The following is a 24,590-nucleotide window of genomic DNA, read 5'->3' as shown; positions in this document are numbered from 1 at the left end:
TGTATTCAAAAGGCTTACGGCATGTGATATTACAGACGTTTTATCAGTGTTAGTTATGGGGTGGCTGTAGCTCAGGCGGTAGAGCAGGTCGTTTGCTTATCGGAAGGTTGTAAGTTCGATATCCTGACTGCTCCAGTCTACATGCCAAATGGGCAGGATGCTAACCCTGAGTTGCTCTCTGATGCATCTCTTGGAATATCAATGTTAGATAGAAAGAGTGTTTGTGTTAGGCAAGTTACATAATGTACTTTGAGTGCTCGGATAGAGTACCATTTATCTACAGAGTATTTAGAAGACACCATAGTTTCTTCATTCTTATGGCTAATTATACATTTTTAAAATATATACATATTTTACTTTTTTATTATTATGCCACTGGGCATGAATACATTGTATTTATTTACAATAATTAAGGTCACGTATTTCCGCTCCAGGTTGAAAATTGTTTCTGTTTTTGAGTTAAATGCCTAAAGAACTACATTACCCAAGAAGCACTGCCGTATTATAAATAGTAACGAAAGGGGCGTTCCTGCGGTGACATGTGGAGGAGGTAAGAAGAGGATTGTTGCCGAGGACGCATTCAGCTGTCAGAGATAACGTCGCTCAGGCTGCTCTTACCTGGAGTTTCACTGCCATGGACTTAACCGAGGATAGGACTGTGGAAATTATCCCGTGCTGACCCACTTCTTCCCGCGGTTCTCTCTGCCTCTATCCTTTGACGCCTTCATTTTAGTTCTGTCAGGTAAAGTCCTTGCCTGTGCGCGCTAGTTTTTTTTTTCCAGGCTCGGGCTTTGTTCATTTTGTCACTGAGATGCAAGCATCCCTGTCAAGGAAGTAGCCCACGCGCTCGTTTGTTTCTGTTGTCTTGCTGCAGCTCGTGCGACCTGACATGTAATGTAGCTAGAATGCTCGTGCAACTCGGTTCAAATGTGCCACGAGACGTTTAAATTAGTTTACGTGCTTTGACACAGGGCAGTAGAGAAGGGAATAGAAAGTTTACATGTCTAGCGTGGATTGAGACTTCTGATTTCATTTTTTAAAATTTTAATCTTTTATTATTTTTGTTAAATGTCTCTGTTCCTTCACAATCACATCCAGGACTATAAATATGTTTGCCCCTTAGTGATGTTTGATGCTACAGTGTTACAGACAATGAGCTTCTCAGTCTGAAATGATGGTGACATAGCTTTTGGGTGGTTCTTAGTAACTGCAAAAATCACAGATTATATAGACCACAGAAGGTATAGCTGGTGGTCTTTCATTCGAGCTGAGGTCTCGTAGCCTGAAAACAAACAGGTCACCTAAATACCAGACCTATTGCTTTCACCCAGCTATAACAGCACAATACACATGAAGCTTTTTACTGTTTCATTTCTAACAAATCTATGAACGAATATTGCATAAATATGTACAAGCTGTACTGTTAGGCAGAACTGGCAACAAAATAAAGCCATGCAAGGGGAATGGACGGCTTTGTAGTTCAGTTATTTGTGGTTAATGTTTATAATAGTAGTTTTTGTTATAGCCATTGGTGATTTTGCAGTAGGTGGTGCTCTGAGAATGGCCTAAAAAATCAAGTAGACAAACAATGGGTAGCAAAATCATAAAGGTAATAATAGTTTAAATAGGTGATCATAACCACTGCAGCTTACAGTATAGGTACACCTGAATTGTATTACTGCATGAAATGATTTAAATGTCTTAAATAAGTATGGCTTGCTTGTATTTGCTGTCTGTCATGATTCTTTAAATTCTCATGTTGTCAACTTTTTGCAGGTGTTATCACCACAGAGAAACCATGTCAGACAAAATGTCCAGTTTCCTCCATATCGGGGACATCTGTTCCCTGTATGCAGAAGGCTCCACCAGTGGATTTATCAGCACTTTAGGGTAAGCCTTCCTGTGTTTATCTTAATTTTCATGACTCCTCCACCATCTCCCTATTCCAACACACTGCAAAACGAACAAACTAACCCATGTAATGAATGAGTTGTTTCGAGCCAAGGCCAAAAGACCCAAGTGTTGTTTTTCTTTAAGTATCTCACCCAATTTTCTTTCATAAGCTTCACTTATAATGTACAACATGAATGGCGATACCAATGTATATATTGGCCTCTAACAAATATCAGATTGGCCAGTCTTTAGTCAACATAAAAAAGGTGATAGTGAATAACTGATTTAACCAAAATTAATGAAAAAGAAAGATGAGGTTTTTTCAGGTGTTTCCAGTTCAGTTGATGTATTGCAGAGACTGGGATAGAAAAATATTTGGACTAGGCAGGAAAACGTAACAGGGTTTGGTCCTTTGGAGGCTTTATTTTGCACACTGTTTAGCCTGTCTTGCAGATGGCCAGGCATCAATATTTTAGCTCAAATATTAGTACAGTAATGGGTAGAACTTGTTCGTTATGCTGCAGTTTTGTTGCTTGGTTTTACCAGCAGTGGCTGGTAAATGCTGTCTCTTAGTAAATTATTTAAAATAGAACACAGTATCTACCAGCTCTAGCAGCTTTTACAGAAGACGCTGATACACCGTGCTTGTAATCTTCAAATTTAAGGCCATCTATGCTGTGTGTACCTGATGTGTTGCAACTTATTTCAGTCAAATGTGTAGCTTTTCTTATCTATGAATACACAGCAACATACCATGTCACTCTGGATAACTGTGTCAGTCCAGTGTTCTCTCTGAGAAGTGCTAGGTCCTGTAGTTGTAGCTTTATTTATTTATTTTGTGTTTGCTTGCTGTTCTGTGCCTGAAATTACTCTCCCGGTACATGCTGAGTACCATGTTTTCAACTAGTTGACATCTCCACTCCTTCCTAATTGTAGGCAGTGAGTTAAAAGTGCATCTCATTATGTGGAAATTGAGAAAGTCTTGACACACAACTGGCACACAGAGGAAAAACAGAAGGCTAAAAGAGGAACAGCGGGCGATCATTGATGTGAATGTTCCTGTCCAGCGTCTGGCATCTTAGGCTTCAGCACCCAGAATTAGCCTGTTTCTCTCCCTCCTGCTTCTTTCTGTTTGCTGTCCTGGGGAGTTTGTTTTTCTTCTCCTGAGGTGAAAATGGGCACAGCATCTGTATTGTCCTGTCCTCCCTCTCCCTTTTAAGAGCTGCAGTTTTTCTGCTCTTGCCTTGTCACTATTTCAGTTTGCCGTTTACCAGAGGATGAGTCGAGCCCTTCTCCTTGCCTTCAGACGCTATGCTCTTAAACAATTTTAGTGTTATGCGTCACCTACCATAGCAACAAATGTGAGCACAGCTTTGAAGGCTACCACCATGACGGAGCTTGTCAATTTTCCTATCTTGTGTTGTTATGCCAAGTAATCCCCCCTCCCAGCCCATCCGCTTCTGTGAGCGCTCTCTGTTAAAGGGAATAGCTTAGAGGACGTACCTATAAATAGATTTATTGTATTAAGTGTTGCACTCCTGAGAGACAGGTGCATTTACCTGGATCACGACTGGTGCGGGAAGGCTGACAATCAATGATAGTGTAGCCCTGAAGGCCACTTTCTGCCCTTGGATTTCACTGACTCCTGAGTTTCATGTTTCTTTTGGAGCTCGGCCCATCGGTGCATCAGTGTGATCGAGGTGATCAGCTTTTCATTTCTGCAGCGAAGTTTCTCACGACATGTGACTTCTGCATCGTCACAGGGCTCCTGCAGTGTGCAAGTGTGTACAGAATGACCTATAAAAAGATGCACCTGAATCAACCTGCTCGTGCATCCTACACAAGTGTCCTCTTTGTGCCGATATACTGTCTTATAGTTATCCCAGGGGCTTCCCCTGAATTGTAATTATCGTACTACTGACTTTAAATTTGTGCTTTCACTGGAGGTTGATGATTTAGAAAACTATGATTCAAAGAGGAATAATGTTCCCAAAATAGAGGCCCTGAAAGACAGGAGAATTGCTTACAGCTTATAATTTTAAGCTACAGGAATGATTTCAGCAACTTCTCAAACCCCTTTGAAATGTGGTGGTTTACACTGTTTGGATTCTAAAAAAAGGCTTTCAGACACCTAATATCTGTCCAGTTCTTTGAACTCAGGTGTCACATCTGAACTTGGACAGATTTCTCTTTTGCAGCAAAGGGAGTGCTGACAGTAAGGCTGAAACTGTCAATGTACTGGTCAGTCTGTGTTCCCACCTTCACCTATGGTGATAAATTGTGGATGGTACCCCAAATGATACGATAAATAGATACAAAGCAGCAAAAATATCTGCAAAGATTACCTGGGCTCAGCCTTAGGTTGAGGAGCTTAGTTATTTGTGAGTGGGTAAGAATAGATTTGCTTCTCCTCTGCATCAGAAGAAATTTGAGGTAGCTAGGATGCCTCCAGGGACATCATCTAGATGAGGTCATTAAAGTGAGTCCCACTGGAAGGAGACTCTGGGGCAGACCCAAGACATGCTGGAGAGATTGTGTGTCTTTGCTTGCTTGGGAACATTTTGGGGACATCATAAAAAAGATTTGTCATGACAATGAAACTTGTATTTCTTCTGACTGACAGAGCTGTGACAGAGCAGAATTAATATTGCATATACTGTTGTGTCAGATTAATTCATCTATGATTGTAGAAGCATGTAAAATACGGAGGAAAGTAGCAGTTAGTAATTAGTTTCAAGCAACCAATTTATTTATATAGCACTTTCAGACAACTCCCAGCTGAAAACAAAGTGCTGTACACTTGACACACCAAAAAACAATACCTTGAATAAGTTAAAAAATTTGTATTATTACAAGCTACTAATGCTGGGATGGGGCTCCTCTGTTATATTTGAGCTGGCAAGACATTAAGTGTTTACACCTTGGACGTCTACTAGAGTTAACCTTGCTTCTCTATTCTGAACTGAGCAGTTGCTTTCACATTTCAGGTCTGCTTTCAGAACAGAATGATTGGGTGTGCATCAAAAGTCATAGTGAGAGCAGCCTCTGCCTATATACACATTATTGCCAAAATTATTCTCCCACCCATCCAAATCATTGAATTCAGGTGTTCCAATCACATCCATGGTCACAGGTGCATTACATCAACCTAGTACCTAGGCATCAGCTCAGTGAATTCCAGCGTGGTACCGTGATAGGACGTCACCTGCGCAACATGTCCATTCATGACATTTCCTTGCTACTAAATATTCTACAGTCAGCTGTTAGTGGTAGTGGGAGTGATTGGGAACAACAACAACCCAGCCACTAACTTGTAGACCACGTAAAATCACAGACTAGGATCAGAAGATGTTGAGGAACATCATGTGTAGAGGTCACCAATTTTCTGCAGAGTGAGTTGCTATAGACCTGCAAACTTCATGTGGCCTTCAGATTACTTCAAGAACAGTGTGTAGAGAACTTTATGGAATTGGTTTCCATGGCTGAGCAGCTGCATCCAAGCCTTACATCACCATTGCAATGCAAAGTGTTGAATGCAGTGGTGTAAAGCATGTTGCCGCTGGACTCTAGAGCAGTGGAGAGATGTTCTCTGCAGTAATGAATCACAATTCTTCAACTGGCAATCTGATGGCCGAGTCTGGGTTTGCTGGTACGAGGATTGGTATAAGAATAATTTCAGACTGCATTGTGCCAAGTATAAAGTTTGGTGGAGGGTGTGTTTTTCAGGAGTTAGCCTCAGCCCCTTCTGTAAAAGAAACTCTTAATCCTTTGTCATTTAGAGACATTTTGTACAATTTCATTCTCCCAACTTTGTGGGATCAGTTTGGGGATGGCCCCTTCTTTTTACCACAACACTATTCACTAGTGCACAAAGCAAGGTCCATGAAGACATGGATGGGTGAGATTGGTGTAAAAGACTTCACTGGCCTGCACAGAGTCCTGACCTCAACCTTAGAACACATTTGGGATGAATTAGAGCGGACTCAGGCCTTCTTGTCCAACATCAGTGTCTAACCTCACAAATGTATTTCTGGAAGAGTGGTCAAAAATTCCCAGCAACCCACTCCTGAACCTTGTGGAACAGCTAAGGCTGATATAGCTGCAAAGGTCGGACTGACAACATATTAAGCCCTATGGATTAAGAATGGGATGTCACTCAAGTTCATATGGCTGTGAAGGCAGATGAGCGAATATTTTTGGCAATATAGTGTAGATTACTGGAGCTATCATCTGGAATCTATTCTAATGGTCATCAAACAATCTTTATTGATAAATACAAAAGTGTTAAAACTCATCATTAAGGGTACAGTGGAGTCTAAAACAGTGTACGGTGAACTTTGACCGGTCAGTGCAGTACCCCTAAGTTAAGTCAATTTCAGGGTTTTGTTTGTGTGTCTATTTTTCTTTTTTCTTTTTTTTCTTTTTGATGTTCTGCGCATTCGCACTGAGGTGATTAAAGTTGGTCAGCACATGCTTAAGTATCCCACAAATCCAGGCCAGTGAGTCAACATTCACAGCACTCATAGATTCTGGATATTTGGTCGAGGGATGTACACTAGTAGTTAAGTCCATGTTTAAAAGTTGCTACCTTTGGGAGTTGGCACCAGAAATACTACAAATATAAACAAATTATTCTATAAATGCATAAAAGCATTAGAGCATTGGTTTTAAGATTTTATGATGCCACTGTCTCTATAAGGGGTTGCAGCCCTGACTGAAGGCTATGCCCCCTACTCTTTGTGTGAAGGCTTTAAACAAGCTAGGTGAAGAGTAAGTGCATGACACTTGTGTAAACCAGCACAGCTCTGCAGTACTTTAAATGAAGAAAATGAGAGCATCTATATAGGCTGTGTCAGGGTAAAGCAGCAATATGACCAGTCAACTAAAGCAATTCGTAACCACCTTTGATACAGCTATGTTGATGCTAGCATGCAAGAAAAGCGGGATACTGCTGCTAGCATTCCTTACATTTGCACACTTGGGGTGTTTGTTCCTGTGTGTGTGTTTGTGTGTGTGCGTGCCTGCATAATTCTGTGATGGCATAAACAGAAACATGTGTGGCCTATATTCCATACATTTAAAGCATTAAATTTGATTATTAAAGTATGTCTCTTGAATACTCATGCACTGTTTGCATGGTCAGTATTTAACCTTTTCCGGTAGATTATGCTTTTCGGTATTTTGAGTGTTTTGCTGTTAGACTTCTTCTCCATTTTTGGCTTGTTTAAACGATTTTTGAATTGTTAAGACATCAGAAAGCCTTTAATTGTCATTGTACTTGGCATTACAGTGAATTTAGGTGTTCTGCTCTAATGTGGTGCTTTAAAATAAACACATACATAAAATATATTTAAAATACATAAAATGACATGTGTTTAAGGGCACAGTATAAAACCGTTATGGAGCTATCTTTATTTGTTGGGAGCGATTACTGGATTTGGAAGCTGTGAGTGAATCTGGTACCTCTGGATTTCATGGATCAGTAACGCCTACAGAAGGCAGCAGTTCAAACAGATGGTGACCTGGGTGAGACGGTCTTTGATAATGTTTTGGGCTCTGCAGAGAATGTGGCTGTTCAAAATGCCTGTCCCAAGCAGCATCCCTAATTTTGACTATAAACAGTTAAGATACAGCCACAAGATTTGCATACCTCATTCCCATGAAACGCCAACTTGTGGCCAGACGTTATTGAGTTGGTAGCTATATGTTACTAGTTCAAGGCCACACAATAACCATTTTTGTCTCTACAGGGCTCCATAGAATATGCTACAGTAAAAAGTGTTGGAAACACAATACTTTGCTTATTTAAGAAAAGTTTTTTTTTGTTTGTTTTTGTATTCAGTCATATTTTGGGTACATGAGCTGCATGAATTAGAATAATCCAGATAGTGATGGGTTTTACCTGAATTATCGCCCTAATTTAATATGACTCTCTCATAATATCGTAATATCATTAGGAATGCTGTTATTCAAAAAGTTATTAAACCCTTCTGAGGATTAAAGCAAATTTCATTTGCATATGTCCTTATTGACTCACTCATAATGATGGCTGTCTGTGCAGGCTTGTGGATGATCGCTGTGTGGTACAACCAGATACAGGTGACCTCAACAACCCCCCTAAGAAATTCAGAGGTAAGGTCTAAAAATCACTCGCTTCTCTCTTGATGAACATTTCATGAAATGAGTCTGTGTTGCTGCCATTTTATGCTCACTGCTGCCTTACATTCAAACTGAAAGATGCCGTAGAAACATGCAGGAGAACGCATCAGTCTCACCTGTTACTCATGAGCAAATTGTTTTGTGGTCATTTGTGCCCATGCTCAGGATGGATTATATGCATACATTTTCTGCTTGGATCTTTTATTTAACTATTTAGAAAATGCAGAGTATAATACAACCCCAATAAGTTATATAAGCCCTGTTTGTTTTCAGAACAACTAACAATATATTTTAAATGGTTTGAAATAGTCTTTACTCTTTTTTTTGGATATTAACCCTCACAATTAAAGGTGACTAACTTGGAAGTTGTGTGCACAACTTTTTTTGTGCTTGTGAAATAATTTCGAGATGGAAAGGGCAATGGTTATACTAGGATGTCGAGTAGGGAAAACCTAGAAGGACTGCGTTGCCATAATTACCTGAAGCAGTTGAGTACTGTTCAGATATACTCTCTTGGCAGCAAAGGGAGTAAGAATACATTTGACATATCATTGTACAGCAAACCCTTTTTAGCTGTGATGGATTCATGAATTTTGCTGTTCATATTACAAATTCTGACCCTATTTTGAGTTGTTTTGCAAGTGAAATGGCACAGCTGCCAAGGACACATCCACTGACTTGTAGCAGTGCTCCTTCCAAACAGATTAAATTGGTCTCATTAGACATGAGAAGCCTAGCAGGACTTCAAGTGTCCCTGTCATGTCTCAATTGATGATCTCTTATGTCAGGTCATCCCTGAGTGATGATATCCAGGAGGAGAATAGTCTGTGCCCAGAGCCAAAAAGCCAAAGATAAACCTGCACATTATTTGACCAAAAGAAAAATCAAGAATGAATAAAAAGAAGTGTCATTTTGATGGTTATCTTCATATAGTGTCAGTACCAGGCAGCCAGAAATGGCTGATCCTTTATATCTACTGGCCTAGGGTAAGCAGTTTCCCGACTAGTACGCTGATGGTTTCAGATTCAAGTCTTCTAGTCTAGCAAGTGTTGTTGTGTGGACATAATAGCTTTGTCTCTATCACGTGTGGTTGTGTTATTGTTCTTATATGTAGTTTCTTTCAGGCAGAATGCCAGGCAGCTGTAAACAAAAAGCTTGTCACAGGAACTTGCCGTCCCTGCTAAATAGCAGGGTCTAAACTGACAGCGTGAACACATGCACAGATTAACTAGGAGGCATGTGTCTAAAAATACAATAAGACTGTGTTTTGCTTTTGAACACCAAGTATAGTTCTGCTTTTGATTGTATGCCAACGCTATCAAAGAGGATTTATACATCACCTTCCTCATTCATTGAGATCAGACTGGCTTTGTTAAGAGCTGCGTGAGCTCCAACAGTGTTTACAAAATATAACCAAAGCCTTTATGATGGGCATTCATGGGCCAACCTATTGTTAGGTACAACAAAAGACTTTCAGTCTTATCATATTTCTTTTTTTTTATGCAGATGGTGTTCAGTGTACCTCTCGGATGTAGATAATTTGTGTCACATGCTCTGAATCACTGAGTTTAGCTTCTTCTAGCTTCTCTTTCAGTTTTCATACACATTCTTTAATCGCTGACTTTATTTCTGTGTTTCCTGAAATTAGTCTTAATGCATAACTAAGATTTTTTTAAAAAGCACAGAATATTTTCACTTTAGTGCTTAGAACTCGTCCTGTTCTTCCTTCTAAAACCTGTGAATACCTGATTCAAACTAATTTAGTTCTTTAAATCATGGTATTCTTTTGAAAATGCATTATGCTTTTCATCAGTGTAGCTGTATTGTCTGTTTGGCACTGTGTAGGAAAACACCACACACCACATGCGTGAACCATTTCTTTGTTCAGTTATATTCATAGTTTAGCTATAATTGCTTTCCACATAGCATGCTAACCATAGACTGACCTGATTTACTGAAGCATCAGATTCAAAGTAGAACATTTGCAGCTGTGTGTGATGACATGGGGATCTGATTGAGTCACTATTGGGGGAGTGGAGCATTTTAGGTTTAATAAAATGGTGTAATTTTCATAACCACTTAGTGGGAGCAGTCAACCAGGAACTGCTCCAGCCACAATATAAAGTAAATTGTCCTTAGCGGGTCCTATTCATGTTTTTAACACTTCAGGAATCATGCAGATCTTTTGATTTCTTTACGACAACATTGCCCTCAGGCTACTGCAGTAAAAGTGGCCACAGTTCTGTGGTGGAAATGACAGCTTAGGTTCGGGAACACATTTTGTTTCTGTGAAGTTGGAAGTTAAAACTAGTACACAGAAAAAAATATCCAGAGACGCTGTCTTCTTCTCACAGTCTGAATTACTTTTGTCGTCAGCACACAGTTCAGACACACTACCCTTATGAGTCTTGCACATTTAAAGCCTTATATGCTGCTTTTCTGTACCAGGGAAAATTTGGATGAATAGCAGATAGGCAGCAGTCTTTTATGAGTTTAAACAAGGCCTGCTTTTCCAGCTGAGGATGCAAAGAAATGTGTTCATGTCTGACTGACCTATTCAAATCATATTCAGAGATGTGGTTAATGAATACACTGCAGTAACTGCACAGGGGAACTGTATAAATGTACTTCTGGTATCATGCTAGGGTTCCTTTTATGACATAAACTTACATATATTATCCTAAATAAAATGGTATATTTAGATTACAGATCATTTTTATGAGTCAAGGAAGCAATAAAGAGATTTTTTTTTTGGAGGGGGGGGGGGGGGGGTGGTATTGTGAAGTAATACATAATCCAGCCACAGACAGTAGTATCACCTCTTCTATTAAGGCGAGTGTTCAATAGAAACAGAGTGAAACCAGAGCTAAATCCTGACGTCTTGGTTTGGTAATAATAGAACCTGTAAGCTGTTTAAAAAGTCTTTATCTCAAGGATGTATGTAGGGAACCAGTTTTATTTTAAATCTACGTGTATGTCAGTCTATGTTCACATACAGGTTAACTCCATGATTGCATGTCATTTTACCTGTGCATATAAAACTTTGTGGGTACAGGAAAGCTTGGCGCTCAGCTCTGCTCAGTCGTCCTCTCGTGCACAATATTATGACTGTTTTTGTTGTTAGAAACACAAAATCCAGAAAACTGATAAATATTATATAATTTGAGATGCCATCCAAGCTGCACTTTGCATATAATTAGTAAAAACTGGAATGTGTTGTTGGACTCATTTGTTATTTACCTGAGAAAGAACAGGTAGCAAGATGCTCTAAGAGGAAAAAAGGCAAGAGCAAAAAGCCATGGTTAGCAGGGGAAACGTTTGGTTTTGGCATTTATGTGAATTCTATGCTTCAGACCGCATACTGCATGGGATGTTTTAAAAATGTAAATTTACCTGCCCTGCCACACTGTAAGAAACTGTTCATGACTGCTTTGGGAATTGATGTGATGTAGCATCAGCTGTCTGTGGCATGTGCTGGACAAGCAAGTCAAATCCCTGGAGGCCTCATCTTCTTCTTAACCACCGGACACCTTCAGAGCTCGTTGAGAAGTCTACAATGCAGTGGATCAGAGCTGTTTTGGTGCCCAAAATGTACGTCATGCACCAAATGTGCAAGTAAAATATTTGAAATAAATGTCCCCATTTCTGTTCTACCTGCTGTTTTAAATACAGCCAAATATTAACTAATGTGTAAGAAAACCCACAAAGAGCTTTTGGCCTTTTAGAATTTCATTTATTACCCTGACTTCTTTCACTTTACTGCTTTTTTTTTTTTTTTTTAATTAATTTACCATCAAGTCAGTTAACTTTTGAGCTATTTAACGGTACAGTTAAGTAGGAGAGGGGGTTTTAATCAGTTTCAGCTGCTTTGGTGTTAATGAAATTAACAGGTGCACTAGAGGGGCAACACTGAAACAACACCCAAAATGATTTAGAGCTGACATGTTTCCTCCTCATCATCTTTGACTGTTTTTGCTAGTTTGCATTTGGCTAGGGTCTGTGTCGCTGCTACATTTCTATCAAAAAATGTGGTATCTTTTAATTCCTAACACATTACTCAGTCCCTATCAGGATAAGGGAGTTTTTTCCCCCTATTGAGATGTTTTGAAAATTTTCCCTTTAATTTTTTTCAAGAATGTATGTATACCAATCTTGTTCTTTTTTTCCAGGCTCAGAGTAAACATATTATTTCTTCACAAGTATTTTCAGTAGGGCTTGAGTGCGCATGAGGAATGAAAAATGTGAATTTAAACCATTTAAATGAATGAAAAAGGTTGTTATTTATGACAGCTTTCAGTTGGGAATTAGGAAACCAAAGTCATGAAATCAAGCAAGAGATTGAATTAGAGATGTTTAAGAACCATCACTCAGGCACTGACATCTCCTTTTGAAGTTTGTCATGATTAGCTTGTTAAAGAAACAGGAAATGTTAAGTAATCAGTTGGGAAAACACCTACTCTGAGGGTTTTGTTTTGCTCTGTTACATTAGGATGCCTGGGGGAACTACACTGGTAGGCTTAACAGAGCTAAGGCAGAGAGACAGGGACCAATAAAAGAGAAAGAAGCAGTGGTCTTTATGAGTGGAAAAATTACTCACTTGCCCTCATGTTAGCGTAAAAGGGTAATGCATGGGTATTGTACTGGATGCACTGTGTAAGGCCTTCATTTTTTGAAAATATGATTCTCTGTAGAAGTCTCTGTAGCTTCGTCTTACTTCCTAAACCCAGATAAAATTCACAGTTATTACTATGAATCAGGGATCAGGGTTGCCTCACTTCACTCTGTTGGAGCAAATTGCGAGCTTTAAATCAGAGGCCAAATGTGAAATTCATTTTCTACAAAGCAGTATTTCTAAAACAGGAAATACTGCTTTACCTATTTTTTTTCTTTCATTATTCACTGATGTTACAGAGTAGAATGACGCTACCATTCAGTAAAATGGATCCACTTGTAGTTTTCTGCTATGACAACTCGTGATGCTCTCTAAAATGCCAATGATGACAGGAAAGTGTATATAAATGTCTTTATTTTGTTATTTCAGTGATTTTCCCTTAAAAACCTACATACTTATTACTCTTTGCATAATAATTGGTTAAGTGTGCAAAAGGTGTGCTTTAGAGTTTTATTGTTCAAAGATTGGATTTGGAGCAGTTAAAAATTCAAATTTTTAACTGCTCTAAAAGAAAGGACTCAATTTCGTTGCTCGTTAGCGATTGTAATGTGTTAGTTTCTTACTTCCATCTCTTTTTGTTTTTCTTTCGCTTTTGGTTGAGCCTAATTGTGGTAAATGCTGTAAAAAATGTAGTCTTTTAGGTAAATTACACTATTTTCTCATGTTATTATCGTTCCTTCAAGCAAATACTTCTCTGCCCGTAATATTTAGGTTCTTCCCAGTCTATTTTTGTCTTTTCCTGGCTGCCTACCCCATCAGACAGATGTTTTTGCCACAGCCCACTTTTCTCTGTTGGTCCTTGGCCTCCTGTCATCCTGTCCTCCCTCTTCTACCCATGCCACATGATAGATAACTCTGGGACGCTCCTGCAGTGGCTGCATTTCCAACAGCAGCATCCACTCGGGCTTTAAAAAAACTGTACCACATTTATAGCTCACTGGGTCTCCTGTTCCACTTAGCATATACAGTACAGTGTCTACAGTATACTATAAAGAATTGAGCATGTTTGCTTCTAGTGGGTAATTCAGTCTGACCAGATAAAAGACGATTAATTTACTTCATGTTGCAAACATTATCTATAAATACCTGCAACACAAGTAAATTTTATTTTGTTCTACTGTTATAATCATTACTATTTGTGGATTTAGTAGTTCACTGTTTTGAGGTGTTGTTTTTGAGAGACTGGCAAGTTATCCTTAATCTTGACATGAACAGCTAAATGTGAAGATGCTCAGGTCGTCGGTGTCACAGTGAAATCAACCACTGGTTCTTAGATTTAGCAATTTGCAAGCTTCTGTGTTAGCATTTTGTCCATCACTGTGTTACTTGGAGCCACAATTTACCATGTTTGGATGAAATGTTGGATAAGTCATCAGCCAATACTAGCAGCCTGTCCATGTACCGCACAGTCACACATAGCTGATTATTATTGCTATGTAACACTCTAAAAATATTTGTTTATGCCAGCTGAATCTGCCCATATTCCTAACTCTCACATTCTTTAGGAAGTAGGTGTCCATAAAATTCAAAGCTTTTTATACCTAAAGCTTTAAACATGTTTAATGTTGTAAACTTTGAGGGCACTTTAGTGTGTACGTCTGTAGGGATTAACTCTGTTATGGAGCCAAACTGTTTTGGCAATCGGGCCAATCAGCTGACCAGCATTCATTGTGACAGTGGGGGAAATTTATGTTCATACTCGTATCTTACATCAACCTATTGAGTTCCTGTTTCTTTATTCTTTGCTCCCTTTTAACCATTCAAATTTTAAACTGTTCTGTTATTTCTGCTAATGCCAGGTACATCTTTTGTTGCTCATAACTTTTATAGTTTTTAAAATATTAAGCTTTATAACATTTCAACTCGTCATATCTCTTAAACTCCAGAGACATGAGCCATGTGCCAGTATAGCTTCAGACACTACTGACACTGAAAGAACTTTTTTGATACCGTTTACCGTTTTTCCATGAATTACGTTTGTTTCAGGATAGGAAACCTGTCCTTCTCTCAGATTTCAAACTCTGGATTTGAAGCAGTTTTTTCTTTCGTCATATTTCTCTCTGGGATGAGTGCGGGTTTGCCTCATTGGGACAAGCAGGCAACCAGAGAGCGGGCGGTGCAGGTTCGAGTCCTACCTGCATGTTTTCCCCGCTCTTGCTCCCTCTGCTTTCTTGACACTCTTCAGTGTACCCTTTCAAATAAAGCCATCTTCAGCAGGCAGTTCAGCTTCTTCAGCTGTTTTCGGGACATGATTTCTGCTACACGGCATTTTAGCAGGAAATGCAACTTTTTCTAGTATGATATTGTATTAAGGTTATATCTTGTAAAACGAATGCAGGGTAAAGTACTATATTGTATTGAACATCTTGCACAAACTCTGGAGAGGAGTGTCCTGTGCCATTTGTGTTGACAAGATAACTTGTGTATATATATATATTTTTTTTTTTTTCAAAATTAAACTCAGGAGCGTACAGTGTTTGGTGCGACTCTGTAAGACTTCTAGTCTTTCAACATTTAAAACTATCAAACTAAATTGCACACAGGTCATCATTTTCAGTTCCACAGTGTGCCAAAACCTTGCTTTGTTCTACTGACACATTCCTCTGTTTGCTGAGGTCAAGCAGACCACTGCTGATATGAAAAGATGAAGTGTAACTTTTCACCTTCCTCTTCTTATTTCCCCCCTAGATTGCCTTTTCAAACTGTGTCCTATGAACAGATACTCGGCACAGAAACAGTTCTGGAAGGCAGCAAAACCTGGAGGCAACAGCACTACTGACACAGTCCTCCTCACTAAACTTCATGTAAGTCTGACATCACCATTCCAACATCTTGCAGTGCTGTGTAACTTTGTGCTGTTGTGTAGAAAATGTGCACAGACAAAAATGCTGCATGTTTCCATCTCTGTACCTCTGTTCTGTGCATTAGCATGCTGCTGATCTTGAGAAGAAGCAGAATGAGTCTGAAAACCGAAAGCTGCTGGGGACAGTTATCCAGTATGGAAATGTCATTCAGGTGCGTTTAAGGCCCAGTGAGATAAGGTTCTTTGCTTAACAGAAAAGCTGCAGTATTTAAGATTGAAGATAACTCTATTTAATGAAAGAGGCATTTTAAATAACTGCTACAGCACAAAGATGTGCTGTAAAGTTATCTGTTGCAGGCTCTATTATCTTTACACATTACAAAGGAATGTTTTGCACTCGAGTATGAGGTCATCGGCAACTAGAAATGTAGTCTATGACACCCACAAGGACTACAGTATATACAGTAGGTCATGGATAAATAGCTATACAGTGTATATGTTAGTATATCAGTGACTTGTTGGTTAACTGGTTTCAGGGGAGATCATTTTAAAAATATTAATAAATAAAAGGCTTTTGTATCAGTCAGCTTATATGATCCATGCTCTGTAATTCTTTCCACTGTCTCATTATGATAGTAGCTGTGGGGGTTGTGACCGTGTGATTCTGTTTTTTCTTGTTGCCAACAGTTGCTGCACTTGAAAAGCAATAAATACCTGACAGTGAACAAGCGCTTACCTGCACTGTTGGAGAAGAATGCCATGAGAGTGACGCTGGACTCTGCAGGAAACGAGGGATCCTGGTTCTACATCCAGCCTTTCTACAAGCTCAGATCCCTGGGAGACAGTGTGGGTAGAGCAGGGTGTGGGAGTCAAGTTAATTATGCTCAGCAAGAGAAATCAAGGATATATTTTTAGACTTTTAAAGAGGTTTGAAAACAGGAGTTACGTAGACTGATGTGTAGCGCAGAAAATTGGAACGCCAGAATAGGTTTACATTTAGCAATTGTACACTCACCTGCTGACTACTAAACTACTGATAAACTTTTTCAAGTCCTCCCAGTTTGTTTCTGGGTTCTTGCAGTTGTTTTTGCAGTATCCAAAAAAACAAACAAACAAACAAACATTCAGCAACCTGCTTTAGACGGCTCAGGTTTATTTATTTACTTATTTATTTATTTATTTTTAATGTATAGCCCCAAATTATGTCAGTACTGTAAACATTTGCTTCAGTTTTACTAGTTTACAATGATAATGTTAAATACTTAAAAGCCAGTTCTTATTAAATATATAACTACATAGTAATAAATTATTATATCCACTCACTGGACATTTTATTAGGTATCAGGCTGAACCCTGTTTCCCTTTGACCTACCGTAATTAATTGTGGCAGATATTCAGCCTGGTGAGGGACATTTCTTAGAGATTTTGGTCCTTATTGACATGATGGCATCACAAAGTTGCTGAAGATTTGTCTCCTTCCGCCACATCTTAAAGGTGCTTTAATGATTTAAGCCAAGATTGGTGCACTGTGCTCCTAAAGCTCATGGTCAGCAGCAATACTCAGGTTAGATGTGACAATGTTTATGCCAAATTCTGACCCCACTGTGCAAATGTTGCAGCAGATATTAAGACTCAGATCAAGCAACATTTTTCCAATATTCTGCAGTCCAATCCTGATGAGCGCTCGTTAAATGTAGCGTCAGTTTCCTGTTCTAGGCTGACTAGAATTTGGTCTTTTACTGCTGTAGCCCATCTGCGTGCTGCGTATTCAGCGATGTCCTGTTGTCTTCCTGTCAGCTCGAAGTTGAATGGTTTGAACATCAGCAGGCTGTGCTGTCTATGTCCATTGACTTGAGTTGCTAACATTTGATTGGCTGGTTAGCATTGTATTAGTGATTAGTATTACAGTTAAAGTGGTATACCTAATAAAGTGACCAGTGAGTGCATATCAGTTAATGTCCTTCTTTAAGTGGATTTAATGGAAAACTATAGATTTTATTGTTTTTGTATTTGTGTTTGGGAGTTTTAGGTGCAAGAAATCTGAAATATTAAAATAAAAAATATTCATGTAACTGCACTCAACCTCTTAAGAAGTCTGCAGGTTTAGGTGTGTGCAGTTAAATAGAAGTGGATTTACCTTACCTGGCCTTACCTGTGGTACACTTGCCTCTAGCAGCTACATTGGAGGCTACTGGTTTAACACACTTTAACTATTAGTAGTGTAGTTATGTTGTGGATATTGTTGGTGCCAGGTTTTGACCTGGAAAGTAAGATGCGGTGATATGGAAAGAGCACACACTACACTGACATAACCTCTAATCCTCCGGCTCCTTTTTCTACTCCTGGTGGATGGAAGCTAATAGAGTTAAGACGACTGATCAGCTAATTAAGTTGCATTTTATTAATCCTCTTGGACCAGTTTTTCTTCTGCATGATTCATCCTCCCTACACAGGAACAGGGGCTGCTCCAGTGCAGAACTTATACATTCCACCAGCGCCACCAGTGGAAATGACAGGAGAGGCTAAAGGCTTTAACTATTCTGTTTGAATATGAAGGTTTTTCTTTGAGGGACAAATGTCTCATACTTGTCAGCTGGACTGGTTGCAGAAAGTAGAAGTTTGTCTATTAAAGTTGATCTGGTTCCTTGCCTGAAAGGCAGAGATTTCAAACTTGTTGTGAGACTGTTTTTTAAATTACTTCACCTAATTCAAATTTCTTTTAATGTTCAGATTGTGTGCAGCAAAAACGAATCAGCTGTTGATCAAAAGATGTTTGTTAGACTGAAGTTTCTTTTTATTATTTTCTAATACCTGCTCTCATATGTCATATGTGGTGAATATGTAATGTTAGAGACAAGGGCTACAATTTCATTATTTTCCTCAGGCTCTTTCCCACACAGTATGGTCTACAGCACCACCTAGTGGTTGACTGGAAGCTTGTTTCAGTATTGCAAAATAATATACAGTAGTTATCCCAACCATCCTCCATTTAATGCACCATTTTCTTTGTTTCTCTTGTTGCTCCTGCAGGTGGTGATTGGAGATAAAGTAGTCCTTAACCCCGTCAATGCTGGACAACCTCTGCATGCAAGCAGCCACCAGCTAGTTGACAACCCAGGGTGCAATGAGGTACAAAACACACAGTTTTGTTAAACTTCATTTCTGTCCATCCAATTCTGGGTGAATGCACATACACTTTATTTTATATATATATGAAGTAAAATAAAATACTCCTATCTTTCAGGTTAATTCTGTGAATTGCAACACAAGTTGGAAAGTTGTTCTCTTCATGAAATGGAGCGACAACAAGGAAACGATACTCAAGGGGGTCAGTGAGCTCAGATTTCTGCATGTGGTTGTTTTTTTGTGGGGTTGTTTTTTTTTGTTTTGTTTTTTTTTTACATTAAGCATTTTTTCCCCAAATGTACATATAACATCCTTACTGGCTACAAAGCAGGCGTATTAGAACACATGAAACGCAGTTTAATAGGAACAACAATAACCTAAAAACACCATTTAGGTTTGAAAATAAAACAGTCAAAAGAGAATAAAAACCATGGTAACTGTCCACGTGTGTTTATCAATGTAACTGCAGGGCGATGTAGTCCGGTTGTTCCATGCGGAGCAGGAGAAGTTTCTCACTTGTGACGACTATAGGAAGAAGCAATATGTTTTTCTTAGGACAACCGGCCGGCAGTCTGCGACTTCTGCCACAAGCAGCAAAGCACTGTGGGAAGTTGAGGTCAGTAATTATGTAAATGCACAATGCCTTTGAAGCTCAGTTTTCTGATAATTGAGTACTTAAAACTTAATGTTCACCACTATCTTTGAGCACAGTAAAAGTGATGTTGCTCAAATAAATAATGCGGGTTTATTGTAATTTGTGTTTGCGTGTTTTGCCATTGCCAGGTGGTTCACCATGACCCATGCAGGGGAGGTGCAGGCTACTGGAACAGCCTTTTCAGGTTTAAACATTTGGCCACAGGGTGCTATTTGGCTGCTGAGATGGGTGAGGTGTGTGTCACCATGTTTACTTTCGTATTTTTGATTTGCAGTTATCACTTTGTACCCATGCTACTTTGTCATGAGCTTCCAGAACAATACTGTGAAATGTTTGGTTCAAAGCTTTGTTACTGTATATACACATGCTGGGATGTTGAAAGCACAGCAAAGGGACAGCAATATGAAAAGTAATAATGCTGAGGAGGCTGTTTTAATGTATGTTTGCCAGGTTAATCCCGACTTTGAGGAGGAGAATGCCGAGCAGCGGCCCTCTGTAAGTAAGCCTGATCGCTTCCCCCCTGAGTGCTCTGCAATGCCCTGCTGGTTGCCTCACCGTTATTAATCTTGCTTGTTAAAATCTCTGCTGGGTCTGTGCTTCCTGCTCTAGGTGGTGGACTTTACACCCTTTAATTTCCAGGTACTGTCACACAGTCTTTACATAGTTGCAGCAACGTATTTCAAACATTTCTTGTTGTCTCAATGTTGATCATGCATGCTTGTTGCCTTTTTGTTCGCTGCAGTTTTTGTGGCACCCTGTTCATTTTTTTTGTGTGTGTTTAGTTGCACTTGATAACCACATGGTGTCACCATTCTAGCATCCTACCTGATGCATGTCTTAAGTGAAATTGCCATTAGGTGTCAGTGTTGTTATCTATGGTTTGATCATGCTGTTGGTCCAGCAAAGTCCAGCTGTATGATCAATTGTTTGTTTTTTTTTCAACTTCCATCAGATATTAAATCTAATTTGTAAAATCAGATTAGCTGGTGATTAGTGGGTTGACGTAAGAAGACAACCTGGATATGCCTTTGCCTCAGTATAGTTGAATAGTGTAGCCATATTTTTTCCGTAAGCTGCAATCATTTTGTGTTTTAGTGGTTTGCTCCTCCTCACTGCATGCTTTCTTCCTTTAGCTGGATGGAGATAATGAAGCTTTACGTGGTCGCCTGCGGGGTCCACAGGAGAAAATCATGTACACTTTGGTGCCTGTTCCTGATGGTATGGATATTTCCTCCATCTTTGAGCTGGACCCTACCACTCTGAGAGGCGGGGACTCCATGGTGCCCAGGTTTGGCATTTAACACAAACTTTTTTATTCACATAAGCATGCCACAAATACTGCTTCTGAAGCCACTGAATTTATGCAAGTTCACAGTATGCAGAAATCAAAAGTAAAATGTTCCTAGTGTACAATCATAAAAGATGTTAAGATTAGTGTTCAGACACGTCCAATCAGACCAATAAGTGGTTTCATAGATGCCTCAGTAGAGTTTTTTTTGTTTGTTATTTCAGTGGGGGGAAAAAGCATCAGGAATGTTGTAAAATATGGGGGAAATATGCAGATGACAAATATCTCAACAACACCTTGGCTAATCAAAAAGACCGCAATGATGTCAAGACTTCAGCAGTTCAAACAGTGACAATAGTAAACTTTTGACTCATGTGCATTGTGAGGGGGAATTTGGAACGGCAGTGGAAAGGGAGTTTCTGAGGTGATGACTGCGTTTTGCAAGGCTGGACAAGGGCCAGTTTTGTTATGAGTGGTCTGACACATCTTTCAAACCAGAGACAAAGACGTAGTTGTGTTGTTTGGGTAAATTTTTGTTGTTGTTTTTTTTGTTTTATTTACTTTCAGAAATCATGGAGCCTGTGTGTGTGCGTGTGTGTGCGTGTGTGTGTGTCACACTGGTAAGCTTGAGATTGTGTGACACTTACCAAGGAGAGTTAGGAAAGTCCCAGTATGGCATGAAACAGGAAACCGCTGAGGTTTGGATAGTGTTCACAATAAGGGAAAAACTTTCAGTTTTCTAAGATGACATGCACTATCACTTAAAAACACACTTTAAAAAAAAAACAAAAACATCTGGCAGAAATGTTTTTTGGATTTATTTTCTTAGATTAAAATTTGATGATACAAAAGCAGTCGCACGATGCAATATATCATGTAGTTTCTGTCCTAAGGTTGGTGATAAGCCTCTGGCTTATTCGTAATGAGCCTCAGTTTGGTTTCTCAATTCCAGCTGACATCACTGTGTTAAAGAGAGAATGTGTCGTTCTAACATTACAATTGTGTAATCGTCATTGTCACTGCACATAAGGTGAGCTTAGATTCTCCCCACCTTCTATCAAAGCCTCTATTGTGTGGCATAGTCAGGTGTGTGTCTGCATGATGCAGGCTACTACTACGCCTCCCACTCCAACCTAAAATAACCTTGTCCCTCAAACTTCAGCCAGGGGACTAACTAATGCCTGGCAGAACCAGTACACAAAGGTAAGCCTGTTAGCCTCAGTAGGCGGTTATGTAATGCCTGCCAAGAATATGGCTGCTGTCTGTGCTGAAGACCTCTCTCTCTCACACACACACACACACACACACACACACACACACACACACGCTTACTCACTCACACACGTGGAGCTGGCTGGATGCTTTGAGAATGAAGGACGTAGTTGGCTCAAACTTTACTATGTGTAAAGGTTGAGTGCTTAATGTAAGAGAGATAATACTGTACAGGTCACTGCTGGCTAATCTGTACAAACAACACACTTTCCTGAGGAAGCCACTGTAAGCAGCCTTTTCCAGAACCAGGAAGCTTGTTTACAATTATCAGCTGCACGTTTGTCACATAACAGCGTCCAATAATAAATCTAATCAGAGTGCTTATGGTCTTCTGTGTTTTTTCAGACAGGAGTTGATTTATGGTCTTTTGTAGGTCTTAATTGTGAGCCATGTTGTGAGCTGAAAATGGAGGTCTTGGCCTGAGAGTGGAATAAAAGCTTGTTGAATGGAGCTGTCTGTCTTATTGAACGCTCAAAGCCTCCTTAAATCTGTCTAATATTCATAAAACACAACGGGATTTAAAACAGAAGATTTAGAAAGTTATTAAAGAAAGAAAATATAATGTGCCTTCGTATCTATTCTTGATCACAGAATGCCCACAACATTAAAACAAGGTTGCGTTTGTAGCTGTTGATAGCACCAAAGGCTTATACATGGGCTAACAATGATTTTACTCCATGATTAGTCTGATTATTGAAGCGCTATGCTAACTTGTCCCCATCCACTCCACTTCGCAGCTTCTGTTTGTCTTTTGTTTTATTTCATCACATCAGCTTCCTCTCTTATTTACAGGAGCTCCTATGTGAGGCTACGACATCTGTGCACCAACACATGGGTTCATAGCACCAACCTCCCCATTGACAAAGAGGAGGAGAAGCCTGTTATGCTACGGGTGAGTAGTTGCTGTGGATCAACATGCGAATGAGTCTTTATTAACAGTTACAGTGATTGATTTGATGTTTTTTCCAGATTGGAACATCAGCAGTAAAGGAAGACAAAGAAGCGTTTGCCATTGTCCCAGTGCCACCAGCAGAAGTGCGTGATTTAGACTTTGCTAACGATGCAAGTAAAGTGTTGGCGTCCATTGCTGGAAAGCTGGAAAAGGGTACCATTACACAAAATGAAAGGAGGTATGTATGACACCAGACTGCTAACTTTCTTATTGGGCTTTATATTTTATTTGTAAGTTGTTTATTTGGATAGTATAAGTATAGAAGGACATTTTTCACTGAAATTAAGACTAAACTGTTGAGTTGGAACTTGTACCCTCTCCAGGTTTGTGACAAAGCTCCTGGAAGATTTAGTTTTTTTCGTGGTAGACATCCCCAACAGTGGGCAGGATGTCTTGGAGATCATGGTCAACAAACCTAACAGGGAAAGACAGAAACTCATGAGAGAGCAGAATATTCTTAAACAGGTAGGCCTTAAACCTATGAGACAGTTTATGTACTGGTTTAAAATGTTCACTTTAGGCACTAAAACAAATCCCTGTTGCCTTTTACAGATTTTCAAACTTCTTCAAGCCCCTTTCACTGACAGTGGTGATGGTCCCATGCTGCGACTGGAAGAGCTGGGAGACCAGCGCCACGCACCGTTTAGACATATTTGCAGGCTTTGCTACAGAGTGCTCCGCCATTCCCAGCAAGATTACAGGAAGAACCAAGTAGGTTCAACACCACAGCTTCACTCAGAGCTTGGGTAGTGTGGCATTTTCTCTGCATTGATTACCCCCTCCTTTGTCTGATTTGCAGGAATATATAGCCAAACAGTTTCGCTTCATGCAGAAACAGATAGGATATGATGTGTTGGCAGAAGACACAATAACTGCTTTACTTCACAACAACCGGAAGCTGCTGGAAAAACACATAACTGCTGCTGAGATAGACACATTCGTCACACTAGTGAGGAAGAACCGGGAACCAAGGTAAGGCTTACAGAAAGACACGCCCTGGCTGCTCTCTTCAAACTGTAACACAAGGAGCCCCTGTGGCTAGACTGGGTCAGATTTGCTTATTTAGCAGCTCTGAAGGAATGCAAATCTATGTAAACGTATTCAAATGAGTGAAGTACGAATATGAGTGGAATTGCTTGTGCAGGACCTCGGTACTAGAGGGAATATGCTGACAGCTAGTGCGTAAATGTATTTTGTTTATGTCATGTAAATTGCTGTTAATGATGTGTGAATGAGGTGGATCCAGTGGTTCAAACAGAGAGGACTGTTTGAAATGTTAGAGTACTGAGGCAGGGGGAACGGCCAAGAACATTTTAATATACAGTAGTTTATTTATTCTTCCTCACATAGGATAGTATGTACAGTGGCACCCCGGCTTACGAAGACCCCATTTAACGAAAAATTCAAGTTACGAAGGCACTTAACGGCAATATTTTTGCCCGTGGTACGACAAAATGCCCGTGTAACGAAATCAGTTTGCGAAATGCGTTTCGCTGTTCCACGTGAAAGACGTATTGTTGTTTGCAGTGCGCTATTTTGTGTGCTTTTCGTTTGCAATTAGCCTATCGTTCATTCATAATGGGGCCGGCATAAGGCATAAATATGAGCGAGTTTAAAAAAATGTAAAAAAAATGTCATTGCACAGTGTACGTACGTACATTAATTAACGTAAATGTAAGTTTTAGTTTTGATGTTTAGAATTAAATTCCCTAATGTTATGTACATATGCACGTACGTATGCATGCATGCATACATATGCTTTCTTCAGCC

The 24,590-nt window shown here is 39.6% G+C and overlaps 1 protein-coding gene across 12 annotated transcripts in view; it reads left to right on the top strand.

The window, feature by feature from the left end:
• The first annotated feature begins 538 nt into the window (after positions 1–538).
• Positions 539–24,590, top strand: part of itpr1b (inositol 1,4,5-trisphosphate receptor, type 1b) — an 84,328-nt gene continuing 60,276 nt past the window's right edge. For all 12 annotated transcript variants that reach the window (XM_026168869.2, XM_026168867.2, XM_080302070.1 and 9 more), the window contains exons 1-18: positions 539–742; positions 1,777–1,890; positions 7,955–8,025; positions 15,413–15,528; positions 15,653–15,739; positions 16,215–16,373; positions 18,558–18,656; positions 18,772–18,855; positions 19,123–19,269; positions 19,437–19,541; positions 19,759–19,803; positions 19,918–19,947; positions 20,442–20,596; positions 22,661–22,760; positions 22,838–22,998; positions 23,144–23,285; positions 23,373–23,531; positions 23,620–23,792. In XM_026168869.2, the coding sequence (XP_026024654.1) occupies positions 1,799–1,890; positions 7,955–8,025; positions 15,413–15,528; positions 15,653–15,739; positions 16,215–16,373; positions 18,558–18,656; positions 18,772–18,855; positions 19,123–19,269; positions 19,437–19,541; positions 19,759–19,803; positions 19,918–19,947; positions 20,442–20,596; positions 22,661–22,760; positions 22,838–22,998; positions 23,144–23,285; positions 23,373–23,531; positions 23,620–23,792 (1,925 nt within the window). In that variant the 5' untranslated portion in view covers positions 539–742; positions 1,777–1,798. The remainder of the gene's footprint in view (positions 743–1,776; positions 1,891–7,954; positions 8,026–15,412; positions 15,529–15,652; positions 15,740–16,214; positions 16,374–18,557; positions 18,657–18,771; positions 18,856–19,122; positions 19,270–19,436; positions 19,542–19,758; positions 19,804–19,917; positions 19,948–20,441; positions 20,597–22,660; positions 22,761–22,837; positions 22,999–23,143; positions 23,286–23,372; positions 23,532–23,619; positions 23,793–24,590) is intronic.

Source organism: Astatotilapia calliptera, chromosome 5 (genome assembly GCF_964374335.1).
Source record: "Astatotilapia calliptera chromosome 5, fAstCal68.1, whole genome shotgun sequence".
Taxonomy (NCBI): Eukaryota; Metazoa; Chordata; class Actinopteri; order Cichliformes; family Cichlidae; genus Astatotilapia; species Astatotilapia calliptera.
Note: the sequence above shows the minus strand (reverse complement) of the source record. Positions and strands in the feature narration are given on the sequence as shown.